Genomic DNA, 17,410 nt, shown 5'->3' with positions numbered 1-17,410 from the left:
CTAGGAAGGGCTCAGCTCAGCCATTCATCGCTGCCCGAGGAGCGCCAGGCGCAGCCGAGTCCTTGCTGAGCAGATGCTGAAGCCTCAGCCCAAACCAACTGATCTGGAAAAGGACGTTCAGTGCTCCCAGCCCAGGCCCAGCAGCGGTACCGAGGGCACAGCTGGCTCTTTGCACCCAGGGACATCTCCCAGCACCAGGCAGCACTGCTGCTTCTTCATGGTTGCCTTCACCCCTACAAATCAACTCCCTTATAGCCCCAGCAAGTTCCCTGATTTCTCTCCAAAGGCAAAGAGCCCACCAATACTCAATTCTTAACTTGCCGTGCGTGAAAGAGGACGAGATCATTTTTCAGGGCCACGTTTGCAGTTGTTTGGAGAAACAGAACCTCTGTTTATTTGCTCCATGTTTTAGCTACTCTCTAGCTTCTTTCAGTTTGTTGCTTTAAGCTCTCTGTGTTTGCATTTCTTGACAAGGTCATTGCTTTCACAAGGCTTTTGCAGCACTGCCCCACTTCCCTGGCCTCCAGCTTTGTCTTCTGACGTCCAATTGCTCTCAGAATATTAATTAAAATTGCAAAGAGCTCAGCAAGAGGAGCCGAAACAGCAGAGGAAAACATCAAGACACTCCTTCCACCCCCAGGCCCCCGGCAGAGGGCAATGCCCAAGACTTCGAAGCAAAGGTAACCTGTGAAGGACATTGGTCTGATGGTCTGGCTCAGGGTTTCTCAGCCAATGGTACAGATTTTCCCAGAACTCAAGTTTGCTCTGAAACTTTATTCTACCTGCTTGTTGAAATTAATGTTTTATAACATGCCTGCCTTATCAGATGATTTTAGCATCCTTTGAATATGCAACCATTTTATAACCTTAAGCAGGGAAAATAATCTGAAGGGGAAAAAAATTGAAAGCTCCCCTTACCACAAGATTTGTTGACATCAAAAGGCACGGCTGGTTCAGAAGTCAACTTGAATCTCAACTCTCTCACCTGCTTCCTATTACAGAAACAGATGTTCCTCTTGCTCTAAATTGCTGCTATTAATAATATAAATAATTACGCTTTTCTAATCATTTAATAGATGCACAGGAGGGTACCAGAATTCCTTGCAGCCATTAAATACATCTCCCTTCTTCTCAAGAGCTCAGAGACACCTTGGTGGCCTCTCTTATCCTCCACTGAAGTTCAGAATAAGAGAGCTGAAGCCAGAATAAAAGCTAAGGAGCAATCAAGAGAACCAGGCTCCTCTCCACAGGCTGTCCTGCACACCCACCCTCTCTCTAAAGCTCTACGCAACAGGGACAGCACCTTTCCCACCCGAGATGTATGTGTAAAAGCATGCACATGGCTAAGCGCCGCAAGACTCGCACTCCCTTCCTCTGGCAAGATGCTGCTGCACGGCCCCAGCCCACGACAGACAGTGGCAGCTGATTTTTACCTCCCCAGCAGGTTCCCAGGACCCAGCAAGGGGCAGCATCTCCCATGTCCCACCAACTGGGGAAGTCCTACTCTGCAAGGAAACCTGCCCGGGGTCCTGTGGTCCCTCCCTCCTCTGCACTGCAGGCCCCAGTCATTTGGTGTTTTTCCTCCAGAGAACGCTTTGTCCTTTTGTTGACAACAGCCCCAGCCTTGGGAATGTGAGCAATGGCACCGCAGATTAACGAGGTCACTGCAACCTCAGCGAACACTGGCTCTGACTACAGCTGCTCAGCCCCTCTTCCCACCCTCCAGCGATCACACACACAGACCAGCGTGGCTCTGGCTGTCAGATGAGAGAAAAATCACTACTGGCTCCAGATGTTAACACAGCACAGGCACATCTGGATCACTGGAGGGCAGCGAGCAGCCCACGGACACATGCTGGCTCTGCCTTGCCCTGCCTCACCTTCAGAGTTAAGCCCCGGGACTGACCAGGCTTGATGTGCCTTAAGAAAAAAACCCCAAGCCTTCAGTGCCACACGCTCTGTGAGTCTCACACTGTGAGATGTGGCCGGTGGGGCTGTGCCAGGGAGGTGGCGAGGCTGTGCCACCACCCATGTGGGGGACACAGCCACACACCAGGCTCAGCTCTCCCCAGGAAGGGCTCTGCTTTGACCAAGACCCTCCTGATCCCCAAGGTTCACTGTCCTGCCAGCGGCAGGACACAGCCCAGCCCATAGCAGGCTGCATTCAAGCCCAGATTCAATGGGGAGTGTGTTATGGGAGCAGAGGCCCCCTTGCTCTATTTTTTTTATTATTCCCAGCTAAGAAAAGGTTGCGCACTCCTGGCTATGCAACGCAGTCAGAGCTGCAGAGCCCCTTTCCCAGATAAATCCCTCCCGACCCCTTCTGCTGCAGGTCTTCACCCAACGTGCTCACACATGCAGACAGGCCTGGGCACGCAGCGTGCTCGTGCCCATGTGGTCCTTGGCACTGCCCTGCACCCCTCCGCTCCCCAGCCTGAGGGACCTGGCACCCCATCAGCTCATTTCCTCCACACTTCACTCTGTCCCAGGAGCAGCAACAGCATCAAGGTTAATTTCCTGTTCCCCTTTCAAAGGAAAATAATTTGCCAAAAGGAAGCCCCTCACAGGGTGCCAGGAAGGAGCAGAAGGCCCAGGTTTCTCAGCAATTATGAAGGTGGACCTGAGGTGCAAGAGGAGGCTGGGGCAGCCATTGTGGCCCACATGACCTTTGAGGAAACAGCTCAGGCCCCAGTGGGGCACGGCAGGGCACGCTGGCTCCCTCACCCACACCTCAACTTCTCGGGAAAAGCTTCAGCGCTGACGTAGCAGGCTACACCTTCAAAACCAACAGAGAGAGCAAACACGAGCAGCCAGCCTTTCCTCCTCCCAGAACACCGTGCCTCAACTCGAGCATCATCTTCTCTACGTCAGTTCTACCACCAGGAAAGAGGACACACGGCCTGAGAAAAACGTGTCTGCAACTAACAAGGTCATATTTAATCAGTCAGCACCTCCCGGGATGCAGTTTCGTCTGTGTGAATTAATAAGTCTGTCCACAGCGACAGAACAACCAGCTGGAAGTGCCCCATGCCAGGCACCCCCAGTGTCTGCAGCGGGCAGTTCCAGGACAGGCAGACGGTCCCCGAGCCGGGGACACACGTCAGGCTGGCAGGCTGACAGCACGCCGCGGTGAGAACTCGGCTCTGCTCTCCTGCTCCCTGAGGAGCGGAGGCAGAACGACCCAGGGCCCAGTGAAGTGACTAAAGGCATTTCGTTCACCGTGGACCAAGTTTTGCCACATCTTTGTTTCCAGGTTGGGCATTACTGCAGGTGTTCCAGGGGTGAGGCAGCAACCGGCGTGCTGATGCTCACAACCTGCCTTCAGCCCATGCTGTAGGCTTGTTCTTGGGTGCTAATGAGAACAGAACAGCCAAAAATCCCTGCCAGTCACCTTCTGAAAGCTTGCTTTATCAGTCAAATCAGTTAAAAGGGCCCTGCAGAGCTTTAAAAGAGACAAAAGCTGATTTGCTGCTTGGCACATGGAATTTCATTCCTAATGCAGATTAATTCCATTAACTCATTCCGTGCCCCTTTTGGGGCGGATCCTTCCTTGCCCTTGCAGCTTATGGAAGGCACCGAGCAAACATACCACAGTGTCCTTTCTGGTAAAGACATTTGATAGCCTCATCCTGCTCTGGCATTCATATTCCCTCCTCTTTCGTCCACTTGCAAACAAACACCTCCTCTCCCCACGCACTACACCCCGTCTTTCATGAGGCCCTTCAGTGCCAGCAAAAGCCCAGAAACTCACCTTGTGCTTCATAGCCAGAATAGTGATGAGCTGTACCCATGTCCTCATCCCCGGGGCCCAAGCCAAGGGCTGACTTGAGCTGGGCCATGTTCACCTGTGCCGTCAGCTCACCGTTCCGGTCCCCGATCTACAGGGTGAAAACCAACAGGGCAGCTGGTTAGAAGGCAACATGCTTTAAAGAAAACAGCCCCTAGCAAACGGTTTGCCGAGTCCCTTATCAATAAGTAAACATACAGCCAGCCAAAAGAGAACTTGGAGACACCCGGAGAGACCATACAGTCCAGGTTTCAACGCCAAAGCAACTCTCCAAATCTCCTCCTCAGTGGTAATTTGGGAGAGGGTCCACGCATGCTGTGCTGTGCACTGGTTGCATCTCCAAAGGCAGCTCTGCAGAGTTCAGTACAATGAACTGAGGGGGCACAGCTCACCCACTGCTACCGAACTGGGACAGAGGTAAACGGGCACGTCTGGTCTGTCCTGTAGCCACATATGGCTTGGCAGAGAGCCCTGAAACTCTCAGCCCCCTTCCTCAAGCATCTCCATAGTTACCGAGCATCAGACAGCCACACTACTATCAGCCACGTGGGCAGTGTCACACTCAGGGCTTGCATGCTCCAAAAGCCCCTCTTTCCTGGCTCAGATCCATACAGCTTTGAGTTGGTCCTAGTGATTTACCCACATGAGACTCCAAAAATCTTTCAGAGCCCAAATTTTTCCAAATTCCCATCTCTCCCTGGCCTGAGGCCAAGGAAGCCGATATTAGGTGTCCAGGAAGAGATCTGTCCAACAGCTCCTGCTACTTAAGAGGGGAAGTTGTAGGACATGCTGCTGGGCCCATCTCAAAGTTTAACCAGACAAGAAAATTACTGTGCTGCACATCACCAGCGAACACAGAGAGGTCACTCAGAAACAGCCCCTAATCTTCAGAGGAACAGCAGCCTCTGTCACAGAGGAAGACCTCAGCTGTTCCCTCAGAGAGGCGCAACTCCCTACTAAATGCCTTGCAACAGCTCTTTTGTGGTCCTCTGAGATAGACTGCAGTGTGAGCCATCCTAGAACAAAATCATAAATCCGCACATTATTTATGACAAAGCCCCAAGCACTAGTAAAGGGAGGCAGATCAAACAGCTTATCATCAGGCTCAAATCCCCTGCCAATTACAAGAGATTTGCTGTTGACATCATCTCCAGAGAAATTACTATGTCCTGGTTAGGTCTCGCAGTCCTTGATGCTCTGTTAAATGCTTCCCTTATTTCCACTCATTCCAGATCCTCTCCAAGGCCCTATTAACATCAGAGAAACACACTGGCAAGACAAGGATCCTAGGCAGGACCTACCACACACACCACAGCAGAGCCCAGTTTTCCACCCTCAGCTCAGATGCCTCAGGTTCCCAGGAGCCCCCTGCCACATGCAGAGATGGAAGAGGCACACCAGAGTGGTGTCTGAGAGCTGGGGCAGCTTCCAAGGTTTCTTAGGTACAACATCCTTTATTCCACCTGATCCAGAGGAAATTTTTCAATAACCTCCGATCACCCTGCAGCAGCTTCTAATGTGGTTACCCTGAGCAGATGTCATTTGGATTCAAATGTCACCACCAGATTTTTGTTGGGGTTGAAGGGGAAAATGGTGATGGGAAGTGAGTTACAAACATCAGTGTGCAAAGGTTTAACTTCACTCGTTTTCCCCTGGGAAAAAAGCTCGTGCTTGCCACAACAGCACAAGAAGCTCACTTCGTTCCCAAAGCTAAAATAAAACACCAGCTTTATAACAGAATCACTAGCCACTAGAAGCTATTGCAGGCTCTCCTCACAAATGGACAGTCTCTACACTGCTCTATAATTAATGATGTGGGGGAGTTTATTAGCCACCTGCCATGAGTAACCTACTCCTGCCATGCCCCGCGGTCACAGCCAACACCCCAGAATGGGAACACTGTGAGCCCCCGCCCTGCTGGGTTTCCCCTCCACCCCCAGGAGTCACCAGGCCAGCTCCTGCTCCTGTCCCCCCGTCACCCCTCGCCCGCACACCGCCAGCTGCCAGCCGGCTCCGCGCAATCAGCCCCACGCTGTGGCAGCCCTACCAGACTAAAGCTGGAAAAGTTAATTTTTCCCAAAATGTACAGGGCCAAAGAACAGTATTTCTTCTGCGTGTCTGATAAGTATAATTAAACACATAATTAGGCTGGTATGTCAGCACTACCCCGAAGATTTAGCCAACCTAATAGGCAGGAGAACACACAAAGCACTTACATACGGTGATTTCAATTAGTCCTTCAAAAGGGCAATTTCTTCATCTGGGGGAGACTAAAGAGGCCACAGCCAATTTCCTCATAATACACTGGAAAGAGCAAACAATGGAATTTTTGCTTTTTGTACTTCTGAGCCACCTAAAAATGCCATATGTTCTTGCACTAGGAAAGCTGCAGCTAGCTGGGCAAGCACATCTGTGAAAACCAGAGTAGCTCTGCACACGAAACCCAAACGGTGCAGCAGCGGTACAGGACTAGTTGCAGGCTGTGCTCATCCAGTGTCAGCCACTGATTTCATCAGGCCAGTGCCAGAGTTTACCACCTCACAGCTGGGACCCCCTGCCAGCTCCACTGAGGGGAAATAACTTCTCCAGTGTACACTGTGTTGCAGTGCAAGACACGGCAGGTTCAGAGCACCCAGCCCGTGACTAGAGGCTGGCCTTGTTTTCTCCAGGTACTTAGCTTGCCGGCAAATTGGGTCAGACCACAGCTAAAATCACAAGGCCCATCTCAGGATCTCACAGCCTTGTGCTCAGAAAAGCGAGGTCTTACAACAGACTAGACACCAAAAGGTATCTGAGTTCCTTCACACTGGCTGGTGCACACCACCTTGGCCAGACCAGACGCTTAGTCCTCTCAGGTCCTTTCTCACTCAGGAATATCAGTTCAGAGCAACATCCAGCAAATGTAGTAGCTGTAATTAAGGGGAAGGCTGGGAGCCTCCCATTCAAACCATATTTTCCAGCCAAGTTCTGCAATTCCTAAAGACACCACTGAAAAAGCACATAAACAAGGGATTTTTCAGAGCGGTGACAGCAAGAGAAGAATACATTAATATAACTTATTGGCATAAAACAAAGTCTTCCTCTCAACAGGCAGGACTGATTCCCTCTGATCTGAACCAGCTTCTCTTACCTCTTGGGAGATTTCAAGATGTTTCCTTGCGAAGTGCAAAGCTTGTTCATGGCTCCCCAGGGAGACATAGGCATTTCCGAGACTCCAGCAGGCTCTTCCTTCTCCCACCCTGCAAAACAGGAAACTGTCAACCACAGAAATGCTGGGCAAAACCCAGGAGCACAGCAGCCCTTTCAGGGCCTCCCTCTCGAGAGCACCAACTGCCAGAGCTCCTAGCTATGCTTTCACCTACAGAAAGGGTCTACAAAGGAAAAAAAATGCACTGCACATCTTAAACGCTTCTTATGCTTAGGTCAGTAAGATCAGGGGATGAGCAACAGCCTCAGAAATGGGCCTGCACCCACAGCGGCAAAAAGCTAAGCAGTGTAGTGAGGGCCCAGAATGGTTTGGCTTCATTTGTGAGTGCCAGCCTGAGAGCAGAAGTCAGAGCTCCCGTCCAGCTTCCACCTCACACAGCAAGGATTCCTCTCCAGGGACACACATCCAGCCTTTTTATTCCACAACAGCCCAGAGCTAAACTACCAAGAATGTGGCAAGGAGAGAACGCTGCAGGCATGCAACGTTCTCCTGCTAAATACTAGCGTGCGTCGCCCAGGAAGCACGCACAAGCTGAAACTGCATGCAACAGCCAAGCAAATATTGACCTATTTCCACAAGGTCTCCAGGGCACTGCTGCTTGTTTTCAGAAGCCAGGGGAAGCAGAGGACTGTGAAACTCGCCCTGGGCAGCCCTCACCCCCAGCCCTTGAGTGCGGCCGGCCAGAGCCAGACACTCGGGTCTCTCTGGAGCAGGTTTCAGCACCTGTTTGCACAAGCAGGCAGAGACCTACCGCTCATCAGAGCCTGCTCAGCTCTGCAAACGAGCAGATGTGGGGGGCGATGGGATAAAAAAAGCACATGGGGGCGCAGGGGGAGGTTCGGCATGACTGCAACTCCCTCTTCAGAGGTTTGGGCGGGTTGATCAGCATTTAAACATTTTTCTTGTCACCCTGTTCAATACCTTCTGCTCATAGGGTGTGTTCCCAGAAATGCAGGAGCCCACAGGCCTGCACCCCCACAGCATGATTCACCCTTGGGTGGGATTATACCTTCTCTGAGCAGATACTGCCCGGATCGGGCCACAAATCTCCCATTCTGATGTCTCTGCTCCACCTAGTGGAGGACACCCAGTTTCCCAAGAGCCAGCAGCAGTGGCACTGAACACGGTGGCTGCAGTCACTTCAGCTGCAAGAAGGCTGCAAGATCATAGAGAGCATGCAGGAGAAAGGAACCCACCACTCAAAAAAATATATATTAATTAAAAAAAAAAAAAGTGGCTAAACTTCCTAAAGAAGAAGGAATGAGAAGCAGAATCTATCATCTCCACATGCTCTATGTAACATCATTTGTTTCTACATGGAAGTTTCCAGCATCCTCTTGGAGCAACAGAACAAAGTGGCATGTGTGTCCGCCCTAACCACACAGCTTCTAAGGAAGATACAATTGTTATGAACTTGAGGGAGCTTTAGAGGGGCCGTTCTGGGTTAAAACAGCAGTAGCCACACGGCAAAGTGCTCAATACAAAGCATTTTCTTGAAGCCCCTCTTACTAGAAATCGCACTCAGCCCACGCAGGCGTAGCGTTAAGGGCACCAATCTCCAGGTTTGAATGACATGATAAAGGTGCCAATCATGTTATGTTTTTGATGGATGACTGGATTAAGGCCTGGGTTCTGAGAGATTTCTAAAGATTTTGCAAGAATAGATGTCACTACTGTTTAACCCCAGCAGCAGAGAACAACAGGGAAGGGTAGTGCTCTTGAGCCCACCAGTGCAGACACCGTCTCCTGAGGCAGTGCTTTACCTGTCTCCCAGCTCCTGTGCTATCACCAGGTGTTTTAGGTGGTACTCAATGGCTCTTTCATAGTCTTGAAGCAGTGTGTATGTGTTTCCAAGACTGTAGCAAGCCTGGGCTTCTACTGCTTGGTCTTTGAGTTGTCTGGAGAGCTGGAGTGTTTTCCTGCATGGAACAGGTGGGAATGAAGAGACCTGGTCACTGCAGGGCACCTCTGCAAGGGGACAGTAAAGTCACAGCTTTGGCACGTGCTGCGTTGGAGTTGATGCCTGTAACAGGCTGCAGGCTGTCAGGTGCCCGTACTAGTCGCCACTGCTGAGCGCCACACAGGCAGTCAGCTTTCGGGTCCCTTGTCACATCCCTCTGAGCCTACAAATTCACTGCAATAGGTCAACATTTCCAGGGAACACGTGCCCTGAATCTGCCTTAGCCCCCAGCACTTACTTGTAGTACTCAGCAGAGATGTCAAACCTCCCAAGGAAGATGTGTGCGTTGCCCAGGTTGCTGTAGGCTCGCCGCTCGGCTGCCTTGTCCCCAAACTCCTTCGCAATAGCAAGGCGCTGCAGCAGACACGGATTAGTGAGTACAGGTTGGCCACTGATACGTTTCTCTGACACAGCAACTTTTCTGAGAGATTAATTTCTTGGTTTGCAAAGCTCCCACCCAGCAAGACAGCAGTGGACGTGCCTATCGGGGCCGGACGCAGCAGGAAATCTCTCCCTCTTTTGCAATTCAGGAACGACCTCTGGAAAAGCGGGAGTAATATTGCAGCCTCCTAACTCCTACTCCAGCCTGGGCAGTACACATCTCTTTAGCTAAAGTGTAAAAGGAGTTACACACGTACTTAACAGCTGAATAAACAGGAGAATGGAGAGCTGTAGGTCAGGCTGTGAAGGGATGTGGCTGATGCAGGACCGAGGCTGTCCCTGCACGGTGCTGTGGCACAGAACGAGCGTGCACACGCGTGTCCCCATCTCACCGTCTGCGCTGATCCCAGACCTCTGCCCTCACCCACGCCTCAGTCCTGCCTCTCCTCTCATGTCCCCCTGCTCCCCCACCTCTCACCCTCCACTTTGCAGCACCTGCTCCTGGTCCCAAACCCTGCACGGAGTTTTCCAGCCCCTTCTCCCAAAGCACTGCTGGCTGCTGTTCCCCAGCGTTCCCCAAGCAGAAGAGCCGCGACAGGGCTGACTTTCCAAGGTGCTGAGCACCTTCCACTGCAAGGAACCTGTTATGTACTTGGTATAGAAGCTGAATTGCATTTGAACTGGGGCAGGGGCTGTCACCTCACCCCTCTGTACAGCTTTACAGAAAGTTATTATGTTCTACAAGCAATATTTATTCCTGATCAACAGCTCTTTCAGCAGCTTAATTAAATTCATGGCTTGCTTTTATTAAAATCTAGACTGACAGAAAATTAAGAGCAGAAAAGCCTTGCTAGGCCCAGCTGCAATTTGCCCTTAGATATCGCCTTTGGTTTCCAAGCCAACAGCACCCTTCCCTCAAGCTGCTGATTAGGTGCTGATGGGGACTGGAGTAAGATGTTGCTTAGCATGAGTTAGTACAACAGGGCCAGACATGAAGGACCACACACGAGGGAGAGAAACAGCTGGAGGAAAACATCTCCCTGTACTTGGGATGTGGTGAGAAGAAAGGCAGCTCCCCAAGAGCCAGCCAGCCCCTGCCCCAGGAGGAAGGTGCAGCGGTTTCCTACCTCCTTGTGGAAGGCTATAGCTTCACTGAAGTTGCCAAGCAAGTACTGGGTGTTGCCGAGGTTGCCATAAGCGCGGCCCTGCGCGGCTCTGTCCCCCAGCTCCTTCACCAGGGACAGGTTCCTCCTGGAAGAAATCAGAGCAGTTACATCTGGTGAGACACAGCCAAGCCTGCAGGAGACGCAGTGAAGAAACTTGCAGGGTGAAGAAAGGCGAGCTCTCCCCCCTCCAGCTGCCTGTCCTGTGCGCGGTCACCCCTTGGCAGGTGAAAGCCTGATCAGCTCCAGCTCTGGGAGCTCCTGCAGGTCCAGTGGTGTAAGTCCCTCCTGCTTGCACAAGTCCTCACACCCCAACGGGCTGATAGGATCCCACAATAAATATGAAATGGCCACCTCACTGTACGGGGGAGAGCCAGGAGCACAGGAGAAAGGATTACCTACAGCAGAACAGGGACAAACCTGGGAGAGGGGCAAGATCCACAGTCCCGTGCCAGGGCTCTGCTCATGGAGCTTCCCAGCATTTCTTTACCCTGTTTTTTCCCCCCTTTACATATACAGCACACAGAGGGAAGCGTAGAGCTCCCAGCTGGCACAAATTTACCCACTGGCTATGCTACGTGCACCATCCTTTGTAAAAAGGACTGCGAGCTCTATATAGACGCTGTCACATCCTCAGATATAAGGAGATTGATATAAGATCTTGTCACTCTCTTAACTTAAAAAGGCTACTTTAAAAAGCCTGCATTATTGAAGCAAAACTCTGAAGTACGAGGAGAAAAATGTTAGCCCAAAAGTCTAGTGATGACCTCCCTCTGTGGGACATCAGAGTGATTGTTAAAACTATTTAAGAAAGGATATTACAAGCAAGATAAACTACAGATCCATGAGAAGGACAACCTGGACTTCAAGTGGAAGCTTCTTGCCTTGTGGGAACCACCACACCTTGGGTGAAGGAGTCTGCTGGTGGCCCCAGGGATGGAGACACGCAAGGATCCATTCTACTCAAGGCCAGCAGAGAGCAGCAGGGGCTACAGGAGCTAACAGTTTAGCTTCCTTAGGTCTGAGAAGGAGCAGACTACTGACCTTAATTGCATGATCATGCTTCAAACTACAGTGAGTTTTGCCAAGGCAATGCCAGGATGAATTTCAGCTCTAATTTTATAGAAGCTTGCAGTCCCTCCCTCACCTTCCTTGAGATTAATTTGCCATTGTAACTTGGCATCTCAGGGGAATATTCCTAATTCATTACCATGTGCAAAATCTCATTCAGTGACCTGATTTTCAACAATGCTGAGCCCACAGTCTCATTCTTTGCAAAAAACATCTTCCAGAGCTCCCACATCCTCAGTGGCCCAGGAAACAAGTTCCCCCTATGAGAAATGCTTCCAACATGACTTGGTAAAATTGTCATCTTGCACCTCCAGTAGCTATCATTAGCCTAATGGCTATCAGAGCTCAGCTGACCTGCAGACCCTGAAAGCTGTCAGCAGAACAGGAACAGCACAAATGCAGATTATGATCCGAGTGGGATAAGCTGAACAAAGGTGTGCCAGCATGCATTTTAGCCATCACTGATGCCTGACTAGCTCTCTGTTCCCTGCAGGAGAAAGGGCTGGCCAAGCTTGAATACTTACTCATAATATTCTGAAGCTTTCTGAAGCGTCTCCTTGACTTCTTGAGGCAGGTAGCCTGGATCCTGGGCCATGTTCCAAGATAAGTGCTTTCCTTTTGCATGGTAAACATTTCCTATATTATAGAGTGCTCTGGCTTCACCTACCTAAAGGGAGGAAGAACAGGGAGCAGCAAGGTATTACACTTCACATCCCAATATGGACCTTTCCATTGCTGGGCAGAGATGGTCAAAGCCAGGAGGCCCACATTTTCCTTTCCCATCTTCACTGTCATGGCAGCTGTTACTGTCAGCAGCATGAGACCTGTGAGGGCAGCCAGAAGGGAGAGCTTTACACTCCACCTCCTTCCACAGCCCACCTTCACCATATCACATTTGCAGACAGATGATTTTTCAAGCTAGGAAATATTTCCTGTTGGATGCTATGAACTAATTACCTTGTCTCCCTGCTCCTGAGAAATGTCCAAGTGTCTCTGGCAACAAACAACAGCTTCATCAAACTGCCCGAGGATTTTCAATGTATTCCCGAGGTTGCCACTTGCCTTGGCTTCTCCGATGCGGTCCCCGATGGTTCTACAAGATGACCAGAGGAGGGAGGAGAGGTGTTAAGAGAGGCACAGACTACTATTCACCAACTGTTGGAGGCAGAATTCAAGCTGCAGCAAGCGCTGCATGGAATGTACACCACATCCAGCAGTTCCTAGCACACACGCCTGGCCGGGGTGCTTCATACAGGCACTCTCAAATTTTGAAGCAGATCCTTGCTCCCTGTTTTGCGGTCTCATCTGAACCGCTCTAATGACTTCAAGTGTGCTCACAACAAGTACCTGGGGATGGGAGAACTGGACGCTGCCCTGCGCTTGCTCCAAGCACCCTCCCCACATCCATACCCCTTTCTCCACCTTCCTGCTCTGAAGGTAGCTGGCCCATTCTTGTTGCCTCCAGAGTTCTCCATGAGACAGTCACCCCATGCCTCAGGGCTACTTTTTGATGCTTATTTCTGAGGCAGATTCCCTCAGGCTGCTGGGTTCAGACGCTACAGACTTGCCTTCGCTCAAGCCCAGACAGGTTGAGCCTGATTAGGACGAAGCACTGCTGACGTGCGTACCTGGCCAGGGTAAGGTCGTGTTTATGGTACTCCAGGGCCTTGGAGTACTCCTTTAGGTAGAAATAGGCATTGCCCAGCTGACTGTAGATGGCACTGAGAGTCTTCAGGTCCTCTGTCCCCACCTGCACCGCTGCTTCGAAGAATGCTGCCCCAGCCTTGAAGTCCCCAGCCTTGCACAAGCGCTCCCCTTCCAGGGCCAGTTCCAAGCAGGACGCCTCCATTCTGCCAAAAGCAAGACCGTCATTTCTAGAGGAGTTAGACTGCAAAAAGTTTACTTTTTACACCTTTAATTATTCACTGCACCAGAAAAAAAACTAAAAAAAACAAAACCCTGGAGGGAGCCACCCTCCAGGCAGCAGCTGCCTCTCTGCGTTCAGCTCAAGCACCATGGCCCCAGCCCCGGGTCTAACACTGTTTGGGCAATAATAACTTGGGGACATGCAGCTAGTGCACCTTAGAGGTGTGGACACCAGCTTGCAGTGGGCATGGTGGGCGCTCAGCACCTCTGTGAAACCAGCATCCCAAGCGTGAGACACAGGAGCATACAGATTTACAGACAGCATCTACATGTGGCCAAGGGCAGCCCCTGGGTTCCCAGTGGGAACCTGGACAAGAAACTGGGGGCTCCCGGCTCTCAAGACACACACTCATACCACAAGAGTAACATGGCATCTGTTTTTCTTCAGGTGATGCAGAATGCAGAAGCCACGTACCCAGGCTATTCATGCCTGCACCGCTTTCCCCTGGGTAACAGAGGCAGTAGCCAACTTGTAACACATTTTTATTTGGATACCAGAGAAAACCCTGGACTGTGCAGAATTTCTTGGCTATGCAGCTTCCAGTGCTCCATGTCTGCTTTTCATTAACTCTCCTGCTGTCACTTTTTCCACAGGCGCTCTGCACATTAGCCTCCGGGCTAGCTTTCCTCTCTTGCATTTCTCAACACCTTTGGCAATGGCCAGTGCTGTGCTGTCAGTGTGAACGCTTTGTGAGCCAGCAGAGAGGAGCAAGACCAGCAATGCTGCTTCAAGAGAAAGGAAACGGGCTCCTTGGAGTGCTCCAAGTCCTCTAAGCTACAGCTGTCCCTGCTAGACCATGCGTATCCAAAGTTCTCAGAAGGGACAGCACACATTGGAAAGCTTACATTTGGAAATATCTTGCCAGCTGCAAAGTCAGCCCCTTCGTGAGGCGGATGGACACAGCATGTTCCTGCTCCTCCATTCAGATGCTTCTCTTTGCTCTTTTTGGCTTTTTCATTTCTGCTCAATGCATTTTTAAAAGTCAAAACTATCTAGGTCAGAGGTGGCTATCTGCTCACAAAAAACATAGCTCACTTGTATAGAGTCAGAAAAGCAAGGGTCAGAAAAAAGATAGTAAGTGTCCAAAGGTGTTTTCTATTTGTTCTCAGGCAAAGAGCACTTGCAGGACGTTTGACTGTGGTAGCCAGACCAAGAGAACAACTCTCTCATCACCACTGCAACAGCAGCAGCCCAGCTGACACCTCCAGGAGCAGCTTCACACTGAGCCCTAGGAGATGCTCCCCCCAAAGCCAACCTTACCATGAGCCCAGCCCCTGCACCCAGGGACCAAGACTGGGGTGTGCTGGCCAAACTAGGGCACTCTGTGCTGCTCTGGCCTCTCCTCCTGAGGGTACAACCTGCCACCGTGCACCCACACACCTCCCAGGCACAATGACTTCAGGGCAGAGTTCCCCCCACTCCGGGTCTGTGCTCCAGCACCCTCTGCCCAAGTCTGCACCCAGCACTCGCTGCGTCCTGCTGCAAAGGGGCACAGGGAGATGCACGTACAAAATATCAATCCTGATACATTTTTCCTACAAACAGGCAGAATGGTGTTTTCTCAGCTGCCAGGAAACAAAGCCAATTCTTTTGAGTAGTGCATAAACTGTGTAAAATCCAACCCCATATCCCTGGCAATCTCCCCGCTGAGTTGGCACTGTATGGCTCCAAACACCCAACACTTGGCAGCCCAACAGCATCCTCCAAAGCAGGACAACCCACAAGGACTGTACAAACAAAAAAACAGGTGAAAGAGCTGGTTTCAGACTCTCCCTCCGAACACACTTGTGACCTCCCCTGTCTCACTGTTCATTTGTCCCCAAAACCACCGAGTAGCAAGAGGGAGAACGGGACTGTGAAGCACCTCATTTGAGCTCCCACCTTAAACTCCCACACAAATATTTGGTTTCAAGCTCACTGCAGAGCCTACGTGTGAGCAGCTATTTTACTTGTGCAAGAACGCTGCTTGCAGTGCCAGTGCAGCATCAGTCCCTGCCTCAACCTCTGTTTGATAGAGGAAATAAAAATATTAAGACTGTTAATACTAGAAACGTTTAACTTTTCTCTACTGATCCTCTTGCCAGACCACAGGAAAATTAGTGAGAATGAGCTTCTGCTACAGGATGTTGAATTTGAGGGACACATTGTGGGATGATACCAAACTCCCATCAGTTGGTATGAAATCTGTGCCTCAGGGCCTGACACACTCAAACACACTTGCACACTCTTGCACTCTCTGGGTGCTCTCCTGGTGTTCCCGCAGTAACTCCTCAGGCCCAAAGCAGTGACCTGACCCTCCAGTGCACACAGCCTTTTATTAAAATCTGTTTGTCCTTGACCAGGCTGCTTTGCAGAGTATCTGACTTATCTAATTAACATCACTGCTCAGTTTGGGACCTAAGCAAACAAGGGGAAGAGAGAGGAGGCTTTTTCTCCACCTTGTGCTCTGCCAAGCCTTTGCTGTCCTGTAAAGGGACAAGAGTCAAGAATAGTAATTATTATTAGAAACATAACCCACTTCTAAAACCCACCTGCCCTTCCCACATCCTTGGGGCCCCACAGCCAGAGCTAGTTTTGAGAAGCAACTTCACATGCAGTTCAGTCACTGCAGGCTTAAAAGCACTCAGACACACAACACAAGATCCAACTAAAGGTCAATGAACAACTCAAGCACACTAAAAGACGCCACCTACAACAACTTCCAATAGCTCAACTGTCCCGAAGAAGACTACAAGGGCAATTTAGGCAGAAGATAGGAATCTGCTGTTCAAGGCAGCCAACCTGAAGCACCTCGACAGACTGGCAAAGGGAAGGGAAAACAGTCAATAAGGACAGACTCAAGCCCCAATACCTCCCACAGCACGTGCCTGAGCCCTCCCCTACCTCTTCTTCTTCAGGTTGCGCATTTTCTGAACATAAACCCAGAGTTCCAAGCCCACTGGCAGAAGGAAGCAGCGGGGCTGAGGTCTACTTGGAACAATTTTGCAGACAGGTCTCTCTGTTAAGTTCACAGGCAGGACCCAGGGTTTTGAAGATGCTGATGGCATCTTTATGTCCATACAACATGCACTGCTCTCCAGTTTTCAGCTGTTTTCCAGTCTTCACTCCATCTGTGTGGGCAACATCATTAAGCTGCTGGAATCTTGAACTGTATTTATCCGGGACACTTCTTTTTCTCTCTGTACACTGCTCTTGAAAGGGAAGGGGAAAGGAGCATTGCTTTTGTTTTCAGACCTACAGAAAGTAACGTCTTCTTTCCTCTAACAAACACAATATCCTTCATCCGCTGTTGGTTTCAGGCAGCAGATGGGCGAGTTCACAGCTGAAATCCCAGAACAAGGGAACATCTTGATTCACTCACATATTTTCAGTGCTGCCCAAAGGAAAAGAGCCCTAGAAGAGTCCACAAGATGGTCAAAGGCAAGCAGCTCCCTCCTTTCTGAATTGGTGTCTTCCCAAAGCACTTTGCCTCTATGGTCACATCAGTTATTTCTGTTGGCGCCTCTTTGCTCCAAGAGCAGAAGGACTTCTGCTGCTACAAACCTCTCCTTGTCAGGTGAGGAGCTCAGGGTTCCTCCAAAAGAGGGTCACCTTTGGGCAGAAGCACTCATAGCTTGACAGACTCCAAAGAGGCCTCATCCACCTGCCACCCAGGAAGCTTTGCAAGTTCCAGAAATGATCTGAGCTGTTCTCAGACTGGGGAAAAGCAGGAGATGGCAGATCCCACAGAGCACATCCCTGCCCATTTAAATGGGCCCCAAACCATCCCCATCTGTGCAGGCAAAGCCTTCTACCCCTCAGTTTCTTCTCTGCTGACACACAGGCCTGTACCACCTCAGCAAGCACCTACTATTCATATCTTAATACCAGAAAAGAAGATTCAGTCCTTCCTGAGCCAGCAAATTACTGCTGA

At 50.6% G+C, this 17,410-nt stretch overlaps 1 protein-coding gene across 4 annotated transcripts in view; it reads right to left on the bottom strand.

Moving 5' to 3' along the window:
• The window catches only part of GPSM1 (G protein signaling modulator 1), an 81,320-nt gene that overhangs the window by 41,239 nt on the left and 22,671 nt on the right, over window positions 1-17,410 (bottom strand). For 2 of the 4 annotated variants that reach the window (XM_074923935.1, XM_074923938.1), the window contains exons 1-9: window positions 16,381-17,292; window positions 13,199-13,420; window positions 12,528-12,663; window positions 12,095-12,237; window positions 10,464-10,587; window positions 9,194-9,309; window positions 8,759-8,914; window positions 6,918-7,026; window positions 3,752-3,878 (exon numbers count right to left, since the gene is read on the bottom strand). In XM_074923935.1, the coding sequence (XP_074780036.1) occupies window positions 3,752-3,878; window positions 6,918-7,026; window positions 8,759-8,914; window positions 9,194-9,309; window positions 10,464-10,587; window positions 12,095-12,237; window positions 12,528-12,663; window positions 13,199-13,420; window positions 16,381-16,556 (1,309 nt within the window). In that variant the 5' untranslated portion in view covers window positions 16,557-17,292. Of the gene's footprint in view, window positions 1-3,751; window positions 3,879-6,917; window positions 7,027-8,758; window positions 8,915-9,193; window positions 9,310-10,463; window positions 10,588-12,094; window positions 12,238-12,527; window positions 12,664-13,198; window positions 13,421-16,380; window positions 17,293-17,410 lie in introns of those variants that run through there. The other 2 variants (XM_074923936.1, XM_074923937.1) reach the window with 1 other exon arrangement.

Source organism: Athene noctua, chromosome 20, assembly GCF_965140245.1.
Source record: "Athene noctua chromosome 20, bAthNoc1.hap1.1, whole genome shotgun sequence".
NCBI lineage: Eukaryota > Metazoa > Chordata > Aves > Strigiformes > Strigidae > Athene > Athene noctua.
Note: the sequence above shows the minus strand (reverse complement) of the source record. Positions and strands in the feature narration are given on the sequence as shown.